Source organism: Canis aureus, chromosome 7 (genome assembly GCF_053574225.1).
Source record: "Canis aureus isolate CA01 chromosome 7, VMU_Caureus_v.1.0, whole genome shotgun sequence".
Taxonomy (NCBI): Eukaryota; Metazoa; Chordata; class Mammalia; order Carnivora; family Canidae; genus Canis; species Canis aureus.
The window spans coordinates 4,356,835-4,374,229 of record NC_135617.1 but is presented as its reverse complement, the minus strand read 5'-3'; the positions used below and the strand labels follow the sequence as shown (position 1 = coordinate 4,374,229).

Genomic DNA, 17,395 nt, shown 5'->3' with positions numbered 1-17,395 from the left:
TCAAATGCAGGCCCACTGAGAAAAAAAAAAAAAAAAAAAAAGGAAAAAAAAAGCCCATGGTCTTTCCCTATAGTCACCCGTCCATTGTATCTTACCTTCTCAGGTCTTAGGAAGAGGAAACAATGGATTCTTACTGTATTGGTTTCTCGTTCTGTGCACGCCTGCCTTCGTTAACCACGTGATGGAGGATAGAGGAGTACAGCGAAGTATTGCTGTACTCTCAAAATCTGGATGTCCTGTGCCTGACCGGCTACCCAGGTTAAATGTCTTGGTCCCAAAAACTGTGTGTGTGTGTGTGTGTTTGTCCCAAACTGTCTTTTTAATTGGCTCTGAGGTGCAGCCAAAATGCAATGCGCCCTCTGCCTTACCAAGCCACACTTCAGCGAAACACCCCTGACCCAGCTTCTTCTCCAGAAACAACGAATCACGTGCAACTTCCCAAGCATCTTTAGCCAATCCAGAAGTTTGTGGGGTACAACTTGATGCAATCACAGTTAAGTTAAAGCACAAACCATCAGCTTTGTCTACAGGAAAGGGAATTAATAAAGAAAACACAGTCCTTATAATCCATAATCATGCATGCACTAGGGAAGATGGAAGGTGACTTGCCCCTTAGGGCGACACTGAGTTCACTGGGCAAATGTTTGCACTTGAAAATGAAGTGCTGGAATGTTCCTCGTACTATCTTCTGGCTTATGAATTGAGACTCATATGATAGCATAATTTGAGCCATCTGCCAATCATGACCACTACTTCTCTTTTGGAAATTCTGGAATTCTGAAATCAAAATCAAATGTATAATTCCCCACTATCAGTAATTTAAACCTTCTTCCTTCCGGGTCACAAAGTCTTTATTTTCACCTTCCATCTTTGATGTTTGGGACTTCCCAAACGAGAGAGCTACTAATAGAATAATTGAGTCTCAGCATACCCATCCATACTTCCCCAAACTGCCCATTTCCCAGTCTCTTGATCAACTGCAGGGATTCTCGAGGGATTTCCCAGACATCTTTGGTTTTGACAGACAGATCGGTAAGCCTTGGCATCCCTTTATGACAGGGAACAACTAGGCGGCAGCAGAGACCTGCGGCTCTCTCTGATGGAGTGGAGACAGCAGCAGGAGAGGGAGAGAAAAGCAGAACATGTGAAACGACACTTAACAGTTGCACAAACCCAGCGAGCGCACAGCATTGCTCAAAACAGGGCTACGTCGGCGGAGAACTGCACGTATCTTGGAAGATTAGACACCACACGTTGAAACATGTTCATTGGAGGTAGAACAGGAAAGACATTTTAAACATGGACTGCTCCATGCCTCCAGGTAGTATATAGGCTACACACATACACAGGTACAGGTACGGCTGTTTTGGTTTCTATACTCGCTAACGAAGAAAAATGTTTTCTGTCCGAGATGCTAATGACATGTCTCTGGAGCCCTGGAGATCTCTCCAGTGACTTCAGAAGTTACCTTTGGAAGACAGAACATCAGCATGACTATCCTCTCCCTTTCTAATATCAAGGGTTCAGGGACTTTCTTTGGTTTGAACATATTTAAAATTGTGACTTTAATTCAGGATTTTTCCATAGAATGTTAGACTGTTATAAGCCAGGAAGACTGAAGATTATACCTGGCTGGGGAAAAAAGAGGTCACATTTCTCTAGGGATTTCTTTGGCATTTTAACTGACTCTATTCTAGCCGTCAGATACTCTTGCTTCTTTGATATTTCCCATTAAAAAAAAATCTTTATAACCGTCTCCAATGCATAATTTAGAAATCTGGTTTCAAAGCAGAAAGAAAGGAAACTGAAATCTGCAGAAACTCAAGGCTGAGAAAGAATCCTATTTCCTATGAAAAAAAGACAAAGGAAACAAGTTATCACTTATGGGCTATTTGGATTTTTTCCCCTTCTCTCTTTTCTTTCTTTTTCTCTTCGTTTTTTTTCTTTTCCTTTCTTTCTTTCCTTTTTTTTTTTTTTTTTTTTAAGGAATATACCTTTTAGAATATAACAGTGGTGAGGGGAAATTGCCTAAATGTCAGATTAAGTGTCTGCCAGGTAAGAAAAAGTAACAAAGAATAAGGGATCGGAGCAGTGACAAAAGCTGTAGAGCGCCTGGCATGTGCAATGGACAGCGCCCCACCCGCCACGTCCCACCGGAGGCCCCTTGGATCCAGGGAAATCCTGTGGAGGGTGGTTGTCTTTTCTCCAGGAACCAGTCTTAAGTTATTTTTTATTCCTTTATGGTAGAACCAGGTTCTGAGATGTTTAGGCAGGAAATTATTTATGTGTCAATATTTCAGAGGCACTTTATTGCATGAGAGAGAGAAAGAGGGAAGAGGCAAAGCCAATATAAAAACAAATCTAACTTGAGATGGAATTTTTTTTTTTTGAGATTAAAAAACGTCTATTGCTCTTCATATCCTTTCTCTCCTCCAGCTTTACGATGTTATTAACGTGCCCTTTCCAACACAATATTTTCAAATGATCCAAACCCTGGGGATCCTGCTGATGTTTGGCTGTAATGAAATATATTTCGGCATTTGAAAAATCCTTACATGTGCAGGCACTTTGAGTATGTCGCTTAAGCTCAGGGAGATATTCTGCTTCATTTCTCCCAAATATTTCATTAGAATCCATATAAACTAAACCTATCCAATGCCCTAATCAACGAGTACTCCAAGTCCTGTTAATTTTTCACTTTTTCATTAGTGCCCAGGATGAATCGATAGGTATTTCTTATTGCCACTTTCAAAAGATTGCTTTTTTTCGGTGCTAAAAAATTATACACAATTTTTTTAAAAAAAAAATGAGTGTGCACAGAGCAATAGTTGAGGTCAAGCCATGTACTATTTTGGGGTTTTGTTACTGTCCTGAAGAACAGTATATAATGTGTATATATATATATATATGTATGCATATATTATGTGTGTACACATAATACACACACACACATATACAGATCACAGAAAAAACTACAGGGATCAATGGGACATAGATCTGTATATGCATGTGCATCTATGTAAAAATCCACCTGTGTGTATATGTTATGTGGTGCGATAGCCTTGCTAATCTTAGAAAGTAATCGTTTTGACACTTGTATATAAGACCATATTCTTTACTAAAATGTGCGGACTGGGATCTCTGGGTGGCGCAGCGGTTTGGCGCCTGCCTTTGGCCCAGGGCACGATCCTGGAGACCCGGGATCGAATCCCACGTCGGGCTCCCGGTGCATGGAGCCTGCTTCTCCCTCTGCCTGTGTCTCTGCCTCTCTCTCTCTCTGTGTGACTATCATAAATAAATAAATAAAAAATTAAAAAAAAAAAAAAATAAAATGTGCGGACTGTACACCTAAATACCTCATAAGCATATATTTCTAGGAACAACACACTAACAGTGACCTCTGGGTGTTAGGACAGCGGCTGATCTAGTTACTGTTTGTAAGCTGGATTTAATACAATAGCTATAACAGATCTAGGAGCTGTGGGCCACACAGTCTACATCTAGTTAGGAAATAGCCGAAGTGGTGGAGGAGTGGAACGTGATAAATGGACTGCAAAATGCATCTGGTCATGGGAATGAAAAGCATGTGCAGCCAGTCCCGTGAGTGCTGAGTGTGAACTGGGGACCCTCGACAGGAGCCCCCCCGCCCCCAACCGTGAGTTCCCTCCCAGACACTGCTCCCTCTCCTGTCACGGTTTCTGATTACAGACCCAGGGGAACAGGAAAAGATGACAACATTTACAATTTAACCTATTGCTTCGTACTTGAGAACTAGAATGTTTTAGAATCTTTTGACAAATGCGTGGAACTAATAACAACCATGGTAAAAAGACATCAACAGAACCTATTCAGCTAAGCCCCACCTTGCCTGGCTGCAAAGAAAACTATGCCACTGCTGACCTTGCTCATGCTTGTACCTCCTCCCCGCCCGACCTCCCTAGGAGCCTCCCGTTCCCTCCAGTGTCCCGGTGGTGAGTAGCTAGAGTCAGGGTTACCTGAGTAATGTTGTACAAGCTGCTGAAGTGTTTCAAACTGGGCCCGGGTGGTAATATAGTATCCACCATTGTCAAGTTTGCGAATTTTATAATGTTTGACATGGTCTCCTTTCATATCATCCCAATCTCGGATCGACAGTGAATAGGCACCTGGTAAATATGCAAAGCATTAGCAGCTCCAATAATTTTGAAAGCTCATTTGTTTTTTGGGTCTCACTTACCTGACTATTCTGATTAATCAATATGAAGAGAACACACACACGCATGTGTGCATGCACGTTTGCACATGCGCATCTGCACACATGCAAATGTGCATGCACACACACTCTTCCACTCAGTAACAGAAGAAGAAAACACATCTTTCTTGCAAATGCCAGAAGTTATTAGCAATTAAGTCATTTTATCCTTGAGAATGAAAGCGTCCTGACCCTCTTCAGTACCCTAGTGTTGCCTAATATGGTATTAGACCCAACTCCCCTGGGGGCGGATGAAGAGAAACACAGACACACAGGCAGGCTGGGGTCTCTGTCCTCATCTTCCTTACCCCTGGAGTGCTGCAGAGGCAGTGGCCACGTGTGTTGAAGAAGGGTAAGGACCGTTTCTCTAGAAGGGAGCCTTCAGATTCCACTTCACTGTCTCAGGAGCACATAACCATGGCTAGTAGATCAAGCTAGAAGGCCACTGCTCCTCCTTTCCCTTGGCCCAGCTCCCTTTTGTGGGCTCTGATGTGTGGGTGGTTAAATAATGAAAGGCCAGTGGTTGGAGGAAGAGCCGTCCTCAGATTTGAAAAAACAAAAGGAATGCAAAAATAACCTGTAGGATTGGTGCCTGAGGAACTATAAACTGTAGAAATCAGTAACTCTAAAGAACTGCCGTGAATTCTATCATCTTGCATGTCTGCAGGAGTGAAGCTGCCTGGCCCCTGTTTTGGGAGAAAGGGCTTGATTCTGAGCCTCTACAGTTCTTTTGGAGCTGTCTGTGGTTCTAGAGCCTGGGGGGGAAACTGAAAATAGGACTCTGCTCACAAGGTGGGGAGGATATGTGCCATTTAAAAATCCTTGTACGTTAGAGAGAAGCCTTTTCATCTGCTCTGACTAATCCACAGATTTGAATGACAACCAAGTTCTTCAACTCCTTATCTTACCTTTGGTGGTTTCACTTTCACGGATAAGAAAGGTACCTCTCGGGTTTCCAAAGGACAAAAGCTGTCGCTCAGCATCTTTTCGGCCAAGTTTTCCAAAGTACCACCTTTAAATGAGATCAAGGGAAGGAAACATTTTGTAAGGGATCATTTACAAAACTGCAGTAGTGATCCTCCTCACCTCCGATCGCATCCCTAGCCTTTCCCCTTCCACGTTTTCCTAGCCTCATCTAGTTCCCTTTCAGTCTGCTCCCGATTCCATCCCTAATCCATCTTTTTCAGTCTTTGAAGAAAATAAATCAGATTGGAATCGTGGGCGATTTTCCTTCTCTTCCAGAGGTGACAAGAACTGGTTTGTGTTAACACTGCCACCTGCATTCACAAGAAGAGAAATCTAAGACCTTGTTTTGAAATGGCAAGTGCAGGAGACCCTTTCCGTGCATGTCTATAAGACCCTGGATTTCTGAGCATAATTACAACACCTGGGAAATAACGAAACGCAGCCTTAGTCTAAGTAAAGATCATTAATCAAGCATTGAAAAAAAAAAAGTCAGGATGGATAAAGAACAGAAACGTGATATTTTCAGTAACTTCGTACCTACAGTGATTTTGGAAAAAAAAAAAAAAAAGCTGTCAAGACTACCCCTAATTTGAGATGACTGCTGCCTTTGGATGCTTGCTTTCATGCTCTTCCTGGCCAGCAGGTGTGAGGACTTGTGTAAATGGAAGATCTGCCCAGCAGATGGGTGGGGATCTGCGCATGTGTGCTCTGGCTCAGCTGCAGGGACAGGTCACTACGCAGTCAACGAGCACGGCCTCACAAACGACTGGCTGTTGCAGCTGTTTCCTATCCTCCCCGTGACAACACCCTGGTGCCGTGTGAGAAGGCGTCGCGTCAAGTCACCTCACAATCTCTGCTGTTCATCTTTTATCTTCCCTTCCGCTCTCTAGCCCTAACCATGGCTTGGCAATTAGCTAACGTTTCTGCAACTAGCTGCTGAGGGAGCAGCAGCAGGTGCCGTGGGAATCCACGACAGAATTCAGGAGAACCCCGTCGGAATCTGTGCACAGACACAATTTTAGAATATTCAACTGTGAGAGGATCCAGTTTCTAAAATGAAATTTTAATTCACTATACTTGAACATAGCTATTATGTGTTCACTGTCAAATTCTTTTGTGAATGAAGGAGCCTCGCTGAAGATAAGAAAAGACACACTCCAAGCGAGCTCCTCGGTGACTTTTAAAGGCACCAGACTGTGCAACAATCCTAACTTAGCGCTAGACGGTATAAAGAGAATCACAACAATTATTTACGAGAAATGACTTTCTGGGTTTGCATCGGTTGCCGGATGAAAACGCAGTATAAATGCAAATGGTGGTGAAAAGAGAACAGTTGGAACAATGGGCTGAACCAAGACAATAGCATTTTAAGATAATGGTAATTAATTGCCTATGTAAAGCCATAGGCGTTATCTTCTTAAGATGCTAATTTATTCTTTAAGAACGACGTATTTTAAAAACTGACCATTACAAATATAGCTTAAATATATAGTCGGTAGGTTCTCAGTTAAATCAAAGTAATGCCACCTTTTAGTGGTACCTTTTATTCTGAAAGAATGCACAGATGTTGGCAAATCTGCCCCCCAAAATAAAAATTCAATACAAATTCCTTTATTCTCTAATGATAAAACACACTCCCTAGGAGAAAAAAAAGAGTGCAGAACCACTGAGTATTTGAGAGTGGGAAACAAAACCGGTCTCCTTAGAGCAAATATAAAGGAATTAAAGGCAAGACAGTGATCCCGTTGGGAATTTGGTTGGGGTGCGCCGTCTAATCCTCCCCGTCGTGCTTAAACAAATCCAGGGCAAAATGCCATATCAGAGCCAAAGGATGGCGGGCTTCGTGGCTGACTCTCCTTGCCCCCCTTACTGGTCAGGCAAGGCCACCAGAAGAGGCAGATGCCCAGGGTGTCAGGGAGGAGGACAGGTTCCCCGGATCTGGGAGTCATGGGCCAGTTTTCTTTCCCTCAGTTCAGAAATGAGGGTTGCCACACGGGCCACTCTCATTAGTTCTCCCTTTTGGAAGCGACCATGACTCTGCGCAGGCCAGGAGAAGGAACGATGGTTGTCCCCTCTAGAATGCCCTCAGCCTGCCAACCATCTTCCCAGACCGGTACCAGTGAAGTCCTTGGTCTGACAGTTAACTGCGAGTCACGATTTACCATCACAGAAACCAACCAAGATGGCAACTCAAAGGAGAGGAGCATTTGAAATGCATCATTAGGGGATCCCTGGGGGGCTCAGCGGTTTGGCGCCTGCCTTTGGCCCAGGGAGCGATCCTGGAGTCCCAGGATCGAGTCCCACGTCAGGCTCCTGGCATGGAGCCTGCTTCTCTCTCCTCCTTTGTCTCTGCCTCTCTCTCTCTCTCTCTATCATAAAAAAATAAATAAATAAATAAATAAATAATAAATAAATCTTAAAAAAAAAAAAGAAATGCATCATCAGAGGATTCCCTGAGCTGTGGAACACGCCATAGGTGAGATATTTCTACCTAGGCATGGAAGGTATGTCTTCAGTACCCCCTTAATATTTCCCATTACTCTAAGAAAGAACTCAATCTGATCTTTGATAATTGTTTGCCTCCTTGATCACCCCCCTCCCTGTCCCCCTTGCCTTTCTTTTTCCCTCCCCACTCCCATTCTTTCTCCCTTCCTCTCTCTTTTTTTTTTTTCCAGTGGACTATATTATAGGCTTAGAGCCTTGGGTTCACAGTAATAATATATGCTCTGGCCAGAATTGCATCACATTTTCCCGATTACTTTGTATCTGTGGCAAATACTAATACTAAATACTATTGGGTTTTCAATAGACTTGGGATGTAATGCTCCCTTTCAAACTGTATTGACGTATTATTACGTCAATAATAGTACAAGTATCCCACAGACAGGGCACAGGCCGCAGCACAACGCCTGGGAGAACATGGCATCAGCATACTCTCTCAACCCTGAAGTCGCTCTAGAGAACTTCTTCTCCCCGCAACCTGCACAAAGTTAATGGCATTTCACTGTGACAGCTAACTTTTAAAAGCAAATAGTTGAGTGAAAACAACAGAAACAAAACATACTCTTCTGCCTGGATTGAGTCGACTGGAGCCACGTAATTGCTGGGAATGTAACCAGTCTCTCCGGTTGTCAAGGAGCGGGCTTCCCACCAATCTCCTTCCCTGCAGAGAACAAAGAGAAAAGGAAGTGAGTGCGCAGACCATTTTAATGCCAACGCCGTTAGGGTATCAAAGACTATCTCCCAGTCATCTCATTGGCTGATTTTTGCAAATTCCAACACAGGCTTCTGTGAGGGTCACGCGGCTACCATGAACGTCAGCTGTGACTCGAATCCAGGGCTTGTCTCTCATCTCTTATTTTACTTGCAAATTAGGAATGTAGGACCCTGGCCACGAGGGGGTTCTCCTGGGGGGTGGATGGGCATTGTGCTTGGTAAGGGTCCCCAGCTTGGACAGAGGGGAAGGGTACTCGGCCTCAGGCTACGTTAGAAAAACCCTGTAACGAGGAACCAACTGGTAGTTATGGGAGGTGCGGGACGTGTGATCGTGGTAGACGTTCACGACACGTGCACGGGTCAACCGGCCACACTGTCCACACCGCACAACCCGTCACACCGTACACGACCCATCGCAAGGTACACAGTGTGGTGTGTCAGTGACATCTCAGCAGAGCTCGAGGAAAGGCAGAGCATGCACGGCCTCTGCTAATTTAGCTCACAGTCCCGCCGCGGTCGCACATCCCGAGGCAACCGGCATCCTCTGGTACTGCTGGGGAGATGCACACCGGTCGCTGGCTCTAGTGTTGTTTTGCTCGCCACGGAACGGATGTATCAGAAAAGAACAGAACAGGGCAGCTGCCGACGGTCTGAGAGGGGAAGCCTGTCAGGAGGCCCAGGCCTGGATGAGAGCTCACCCCGGGCCTGCCGTGCTTGCCGTCAAGACAATGGGTCGAATCCTTACAGCACAGGACAGGCTGAGCTTGCTCAGAGTGTGCAGCCTGCGGTTCGTTCCTCGGCCGCCCACAGCGCTGACCTGAGTCTGCTGGGCCGGAGGGAAGCGTGGGGAGCCGCGTGCGTGCGGGTGCACGGGGAGAACAGACAGTGGCCGGGCCTGAGGTTGAGTCTCAGCGCCGCGGGACACCCAGCGTTCCAGGAGGCGGCCTGGCCTGTCTCAGCCTGCGGGTGCGGGGCAGAGGGCCGTGCTGCAGGCCTGTAGCGCCCCGTCAGCTTAGGACAAGACGGCTCAGGTTGGCGGTGAGAGGTCATGTGTTTAGGCTCAGGGCCACGGATGTGTGATGGAGAGCGCGGACGGAGCGTGTGCCCCCTCCACACAGCGGCGCGGGGCTGCGGCCCCGCCAGTGCGACACCCCCAGAACCTGCACCTGCCCGGGCCAGCACCCTTCAGCACCCCGGACCTGCCCGATTGCTCTCCAGCAGGGGCCCGGCGCCGTCTCGCCTTCCTTTTTTGGTCCATGGAGGCAGCAAGAGAAATCCCTAGCCTTTTTTTTTTTTTTTTAATCATTTTATGGCTGGACTCTGTGTCAAAACCCTCAGCCATAAAATGATGTTGTGTGTTGGCTTCTGGCCCTGGTCAAGATCTCCCTCAGACTGACAGCATTAGGCAGAGAATGACCAGCCTCTGTATGACCAGAAGCCTTACTCCAGAGCCCCATTCTGCAGACTGATTCTGCGTGAGGTGACTGATGAGCAGTAACTCTAGATAGAATTTAATAAAGCAACAGACAATGATGACAAGCCCACACGTATTCTGGGTGTGGTTTTGGGGGCAGTGCTTGGTGGCACTGGTGGCACAGAACAGCTCATGAGAAAATGGGGTGCTGGCAAAGGCTTTTAAAGACTCTCATGTCTGGTTGTTTGTTTGTATGTTTTTTAAGATTTTATTTATTTATTCATGACCGACATAGGGAGAGAGAGGCAGAGACACAGGCAGAGGGAGAAGCAGGCTCCATGCTGGGAGCCCGACGCGGGACTCGATCCTGGGACTCCAGGATTGCGCCCTGGGCCAAAGGCAGGCGCCAAACCGCTGAGCCACCCAGGGATCCCCTGGTTGTTAGTTTTTTAATTAACTTATTTATTTTAAGAGGGGAGAGGCAGAGGGGGAAGGAGAGAGCAAATCTGAAGCAGGCTCTGAGATACAAGGCTCCATCCCACGACCCTGAGGTCACATGACCTGAGCTGAAACCAAGAGTCAGACGCTTAACCTACTGTGCTACCCAGGTGCCCCTAAAAGCTTACGTTTTAATTCACTTTTCGGTCTTTCCCTTTTTGAGCCTGTTTAACAAATTTAAACAGATACATCCACCAAAACGGGGAGATAACTTCTCACACCTAGGAAGCCCTTTGTTAATCAATCTTAAATTTAGTTTACGTCCAGATCTGTCTTATGAAATGACTGGTATGTACCAAAGGATATGTGTGCATATGAACACCTGTGGACCCACACCCGACCGAAGAGCTGCGTCTTTACTGATCATATGAAATCTACTCCATGCTGTTCCCCTATTGCATTCCTCTGCCTTTTGGGGCTCACATCACAAAATTCAAACTGGTTCATGTTTGAACAGTTTGTATTGGTTTATCTCTGCGTCCTCCAAAAGAAATACGCGCCCTTGTTCAGTACATCACCTAGGAACACATGTGGAAGTTGTTTTTTTTTTTTTTTTTCCTTTGGGACACATGCTAAGAAATGGTTTTGGAGGCTTTAAAATGGTGACATGTTTACTGCTCCGAAATTCCACTAGATGGAGACATTTCATTATTAAAAAGAATAACAATACCCACCACCTCTCCACCCTCTTCTTTCTCTCTCCCTTACTCTACTTCCCAAACCCCACATCCAGGAAATGCTCCAGAATAGCAAAAAATCAAGAGCTTTCAGCAGAAGCTTATCTTTTAGTGCAACCTTCATCAAGTGAGTTCTAATCGACTTAAATGAAGAGGAAGAAAGTCTAATATCAGGGTTGGGGAACATGGAAATGTCATCTGAGGCAGGAAGCCAATACATTTTTTGGGGCAGGGACAAGCCCAAGTCTGATTCAGATGATCTGGGATTAATCAAGTAAGGTCGACTCTTGGGACGCCTGGGTGGCTCAGCAGTTGGGTGCCTGCCATTGGCTCAGGTCATGATCCCAGGATCCGGGATCGAGTCCCACGTCGGGCTCCCCGCAGAGAGCCTGCTTCTCCCTCTGCCTGTGTCTCTGCCTCTCTCTCTGTGTCTCTCATGAATAAATAAATAAATCTTAAAAAAAAAGAAAAAAGTAAGGTCGACCCTTGAACCACATAGGTTGAACTACACAGGTCCTCCTGCATGCAGATCTTTTCCAATAAAACCAGTAAACGTACTCTCTTCTTAGGATTTTCTTAATAACATTTCCTTTACTCTCATTTTATTCTTAAGAACATTGCATATAATACAGATAACATAGAAAATGTATGTTAACGGACTGTTACTAGTCCTTACCTGTTATTGGTAAGGCTTCCAGTCAGTACTAGAAGATTAGAAGTTAAGTTTTTGGGGGCGTCAAGGTTAGATGCAGTTTTTTGACAGCATGTGGTGAGTGGCGGGAGCTGGTGTCCCTAGCCCTCCCCCATTGTTCGAGGGTCAACTATAATTTCCCATTTCAAACCCAGCATTGATGTCTCATTTTGGTGTTGGCACCTAGATAGTTTAGCACAGATTAGAATCCAACTATCAGCTCATCTTAAAGTCATGTATCAGGAATTCATGATTTTTCTTTTAAGTGACTCCATTAATCTCACAAGGGTTTTCAGTTACTCATGAGAAAGATAAAATTCTTTTTATTTTTTGAGGCCATCTAGGGTCACTTTTTCCATCAAAGGAGATATAAGGTGACAAGGCAACAATGTATTATATAGTAAGCCTCACAGGTTGTGCCCAGAAAGGCTGGTAGACTCGAAATATTAAAAATAAATAAATAAATAAATAAATAAATAAATAAATAAATAAATAAACAAACAAAAGCAAAACAAAACAAAAAAACCCCCAAAACCTTTGAGCAAATGAATAAATCCTCTTTTTAATACATTAGAGGCCAATTCACCCACAGATAAATGATACTTTTTATAAATCATTCACCTTGATTCAGGAAAACAGAATCTGGACTATGGTACTTTCTACTTCTTGAATTATTGTAATGAACGTTTTCAAAACTGCACTTAAAAAAAAAAACCACCTGTTCTTACAGTTCAGATTATTTCATGAATTTAGAGTTGGTGAGGTTTTTCTTTAACTGTTATCTTGTTTTGATTAAAATATGTGATTTAAGGCTCTGGTTTAGAATGACTTTTAAGTTTTTATAGCAGCTTCCCCTCGTCCTCTGATTTATTTATTTATTTTTCGTCCTCTGATTTAAAGACTTATTAAGAGAGCCTGTTTTCAGTCCCCCAATTTGCTCATAAAGTTTGTTGGCCCCAGGAGCCTAGGGCCCTGATGCAGCCGGAAGTGGTGTTTGCAAAAAGAAGTTGGTCTGGTCTGTTGAGCTGTGGAGCATTTTTATTATAAATGCTATATTATTTTCAAATTTGGTTACTGTCATCTTACTGTCAGAGTATCCGTAACAATTCTATTGTGTGCTTGGAGGGGACTGTAAACCAGAATTTCTCCTTATCAAGATGAAAAGAACTTTGCAAGGAGTCAGTACCCTAGGCACTATTCCACTCTGTGCAACATGTATATTGTATTTTATTGATTTTTTATATTTATTTATTTATTTATTTATTTATTTATTTATTTATTCATTCATTCATTCATTCATTCACTCATTCATTCATGAGAGACCCAGAGACCCAGAGAGAGAGGCAGAGACACAGGCAGAGGGAGAAGCAGGCTCCCTGCAGGGAACCCAATGGGGACTCGATCCCAGAACTCCAGGATCATGCCCTGAGCCGAAGGCAGATGCTCAACCTCTGACCCAACCAGGCGTCCCTGTATTATATTTTAAAGAGTCACTAGTTTTAGGTGGTAAATCACTAGTCATGAAATGTGAAAATAGGGAATAAAATAAGATGAATTTAAATAGTTTGCTAAATGGGTTCAAGTTTAATAATGTCCAAATATACTGCACTGAGCACTTGTAGTAGGTCGGGGAAGAACCCTTACCCCATGTGGGGCGGTGGTGTCACTGGCTCTGGGCCCATGGCACACAGGGGTACCACATGCTTCCTGCTGCCCTTGAGAACACAAAGGCCAGCCCTGCCACCTCCCATTTCTGCCTCCTGGCAGGGTATGGGGTGGGAGGGCACACTCCCTTGGAGGAGAGAACAGAGCACCATCCCCCTCCCCGCCAGCGGGGAGCCGGGGGCTGGGAGAGGCTGGGGGAGGGGGCTCCTTCTGCCATCTGGTTCCCAATTACTGCTTGGTTTGTCCTTCACAATTTCCTCTTCCCCGTCATTACCCTTTACTTCAAGATACTGTATTTGTTGTAAAAATCTTATTTTTTTCCCCCGACAACCTTGAAAAAGGGCATTTAAATGGCATGTAGGATGAGGAATTCCACTGGCAAGAAGGAAGAACATTAAGGGTGAAAAAAAACAAAACCTTTGCAATATTTTCTTCTAAGAGAAGCGGGCCCGAGGCTGGAAGTCTGTAAACACTAAAGGCCATGCATGCAAATCCTCAAATACAGTCTGAGATAGACTGGATCCTCCTGGACTGTTTCTCCAAAATTTCAATTGAATGCCACTGTATATCCTATCCAGATGAACGAAGGAAGAAGTCACCAGTTTGACCTTGGCGAGGACTGGCTTTCCAAGTGGCCTGTGATCCAATGTGTAGATACCCTGGCAGTGTGGACAAAACCCGCAGAACAACAGCTGTGTGGTACTTCCTACCGCTTCTCAGTTCTTACCTTTCGGAAGTTGGTTAAAAGTTCCAACCAACTTCGGGACTGAGAGAATATTACACAGGATGGGGAGGGGAAGTGGAGGGTATTTTGGAATTTCAAAGTAAGTAGACTCTAAGGAGAAGCATTCATCTGAGAATCAAACTAACAATAAGGAATCACAGATCAGAAGAGATCAAAGCCAAATTCCCCTCTTCCCCGCCAACCTTCCAAACTTTCATGTATCTTGAAAGGTTCAGTCCCTTCTGGGGTGGGGGGTGGTCCTCTGGGCCCTTCTAAGACTAAACCTGACATGGTCCTCAGGATGCCATCCCCACACCCCACCCTCGGCTCCTCTGTGCACCTGGGAAGCTCCTTAACTTGAGCCTCTGGCCCCTCATATGTCAAACGATGACACCGAGGCGCATCTCAGACAACTGCCATGAAGAATAAATGGGAACATTTGCAACTTGTACATGGCTGGTGATAGGAGCCTTCAATTAATGGCAGCTGTTTGCTATTTTTTTTTTTTTTTTTTAAATCTCTGTGGCTATAAGGGGGCTTGTAGGGAGCAGGTAATGTTCTTCTGGCTCTCAGTGCTGGTTGCACAGGCATGTTCAGTTTGTGCAAATACAGCAAAGTGCACACTTTTAAAACATTGTGGTAAAATATGCACAGCAAAATTTACCATCTCAACCATTCTTTTTTTTTTTTTTTTTTCATCTCAACCATTCTTAAGTGTGAAGTTGGATAGCACTAAGCACATTCACATTGTTGCATGACCACCACGCACACTTCTGATATGTCGTTTTCTGTATTTAATTAGTTAAAAAAAAACCCAACCACACCCATTAATGATGACAATAATACTAATTAAAAATAGTCCCAACAACCTGGTGGCTCCTATGTAGACACTGCTTTCTGAGGTCCAGTGGAGTCACTAGTCTCTTCTGGGGGGAATCTAGCTCTTGTCCTTGAAAGGCGGTGTATTCTGAGTGTTGGGGGCATCCCAGGGAAGGAAGGATGGGGCTTCCCAAGGAGGCAGTTTTCAGGCCTGATGGAGCTCCCTATGACAAAGGAGTTCCCTATGTCTCTTTCCTAGGACAGGGATGCCCTGGGGCGCCTCTCCCTCCTCTTGCTCCCCTCTCTTCTCCCTGGAGCTCTCAGCAAAGCTGAAGAGCCGGGCTTTGACTGGTCCTTCTGCCATTACAGTTTGCTCAGGGAATGGAGTAGGGAGCAATTGGATCTGGCGGCACAGAAACACTTCCTGGCGGGCCTTCAGCCTTGGAGTGGCATTCCTCCCAGGTCACTGGGAAGTGCTCACAAGGAAAACTTGAGGAATGGGGAGGAGGCCTGAGTTGCTGATGGACATCATCATTTTCCTTTTTTTTTTCTACTGGGGGGAGGGTAGAGGGAGAAGTAGAGAGAGACTCTTAAGGGCTCCATGTTGGGGCTCGATCTCACAACCATGAGATCGTGACCTGAGCTGAAATCAAGAGTCCAAAGCGTAAATGACTGAACCACCAGGAGCCCTTTGTGTGCGTGCGTGTGTGCGTGTGTGCGTGTGCGTGTGTGTTTTAAGTAAACCCTATCCTCAATGTTGGGCTTGGACTCACGACTTCAAGATCAAGAGTTGCATGCTCTACTGACTGAGCCAGCCAGGTGCCCCCACCACTATTTTCTTTGAAGCCTGAAGTTTTCAGGCAGCCACACTGCCTTAACCTAATAGGGGCAATATTTAAAAACTAAGGGAAATCTGTTTCCCTATATGTGATGCCATATATACCTATATTTACTCTTTTTAAAAAAAAATTTATTTATTTTTTCATGAGAGACAGAGAGAGAGAGAGAGAGAGAGAGAGAGAGACATAGGCAGAGGGAGAAGCAGGCTCCATGCAGGGAGCCCAATGTGGGACTCGATCCTGGGTCTCCAGGATCACGCCGTGGGCTGAAGGCAGGTGCTAAACCACTGAGCTACCCAGGGATCCCTATATATACTCATCTTAATGGAGATATTAAATGTAGTGAGTGAAAACTGAGTGATTCTTACCCTTGAAATTTCCCCAATGCCTGTGTAACTGTTGTTCCTACTGGTCACGTCTAAAATGCACACATTGTAGTCATACACAAGTGGGCGAAGTCACTTCTCCTTCCATCTCACAAAGATTTCAGTCACTCGCAAATTTTCACTATGGGGAAACGCCTCCACAGGCTTCACCAATTGGAATATTTAACAGTTTTGAAAACAGAAGGTACTTGTTACCAGCTCTAAGTGAGGGCTCAGCTAGTGCAACTTGTGAAAGGCAAAAAACAAAAACAAAAACAAAAAAAATCTCTAGGCAGAGAGAGAGAGGGTAATGTGGGTAGCCAAGCTTTGTGCCAATTATCTGAAAATGCAGATCTGCAGGGGGCGGTATGGGAACTTTTCCAACCTTTGAATCAAAACTATCAACTCTGCTACTTTATGGTGTCCTCCAAAAAGCTCCTTGGACACCATAATACTGCACTGATTCATCAATTCTTCATAAGTTCAGTATCTACTCATTAATGAGGTTAGCAGGTGTTCCTTTAGCATTTCAGATACTAAAAAGACACAGACTGGTAACACAAGTATTCTTTCCCAATCTGAACATACCCCCCCCCCCCCCATTTCCCTCTCCGAACTTACGAGCTGTTCAGTATTTGGAATTTCTCTCCTTTGTGAAAACTCAGGTCATCTTCTGTCCGTGCTTCATAATCATAAAGGGCTACAAACAGGGTCACTCCTGAGAAAACAAAATCAAAAGGGGAGAGATTATTACTCAAGGGGAAATTCATTCCAAGAAATTAAATCTTCACTCAAATCTCATTCTCAAAAACTACATCTAATCAGCACTGATAACACAGTGCGGTGATGTGATTAATGTGTGATAGCAGAGTTGCAGGGCGGAATTTCTGCCTCGGTCTTTGTAGGGGAAGCATTATTTGACCTGACCAAAACCTAGAGCTGGAGGTGCACTTCTCTGTGCACCTCTGAATGAGTCCTCGGGAAGAGATGGGCATTAACATCATGTCCACAGCCAAGGGGGCAGCAGCAGTGTTACCGCTCAGATCTGCGGAGGTCTGCAGCAATTAAAGACATCTTTTATCTGACACAAATTCTCCTCCTCTCAGGAGCCCACGTTAGTCCAGGGTAAAACAGAGCACTTCTTCCCATGACCTGACAGTAATGTAGAATGTAACAGGAAACTCCTTCTGCAGCCTGGGACTGAGAAGACCTACTCCATTAAGTTCACCCCAATTAGATGATGTCTTGCTCTTGGCATCTGCAGTTGCTCTGGGACTCCCTCTCTCCTAT

The 17,395-nt window shown here is 44.8% G+C and overlaps 1 protein-coding gene across 4 annotated transcripts in view; it reads right to left on the bottom strand.

The window, feature by feature from the left end:
* The window catches only part of FYN (FYN proto-oncogene, Src family tyrosine kinase), a 211,415-nt gene that overhangs the window by 37,625 nt on the left and 156,395 nt on the right, over positions 1-17,395 (bottom strand). For 3 of the 4 annotated variants that reach the window (XM_077902734.1, XM_077902735.1, XM_077902736.1), the window contains 5 exons: positions 16,727-16,823; positions 8,262-8,360; positions 5,140-5,243; positions 3,996-4,145; positions 932-1,096 (listed from right to left, as the gene is read on the bottom strand). In XM_077902734.1, coding sequence (XP_077758860.1) covers positions 932-1,096; positions 3,996-4,145; positions 5,140-5,243; positions 8,262-8,360; positions 16,727-16,823 — 615 coding nt within the window. Of the gene's footprint in view, positions 1-368; positions 525-931; positions 1,097-3,995; positions 4,146-5,139; positions 5,244-8,261; positions 8,361-16,726; positions 16,824-17,395 lie in introns of all 4 variants that reach the window. The other variant, XM_077902737.1, reaches the window with a different exon arrangement.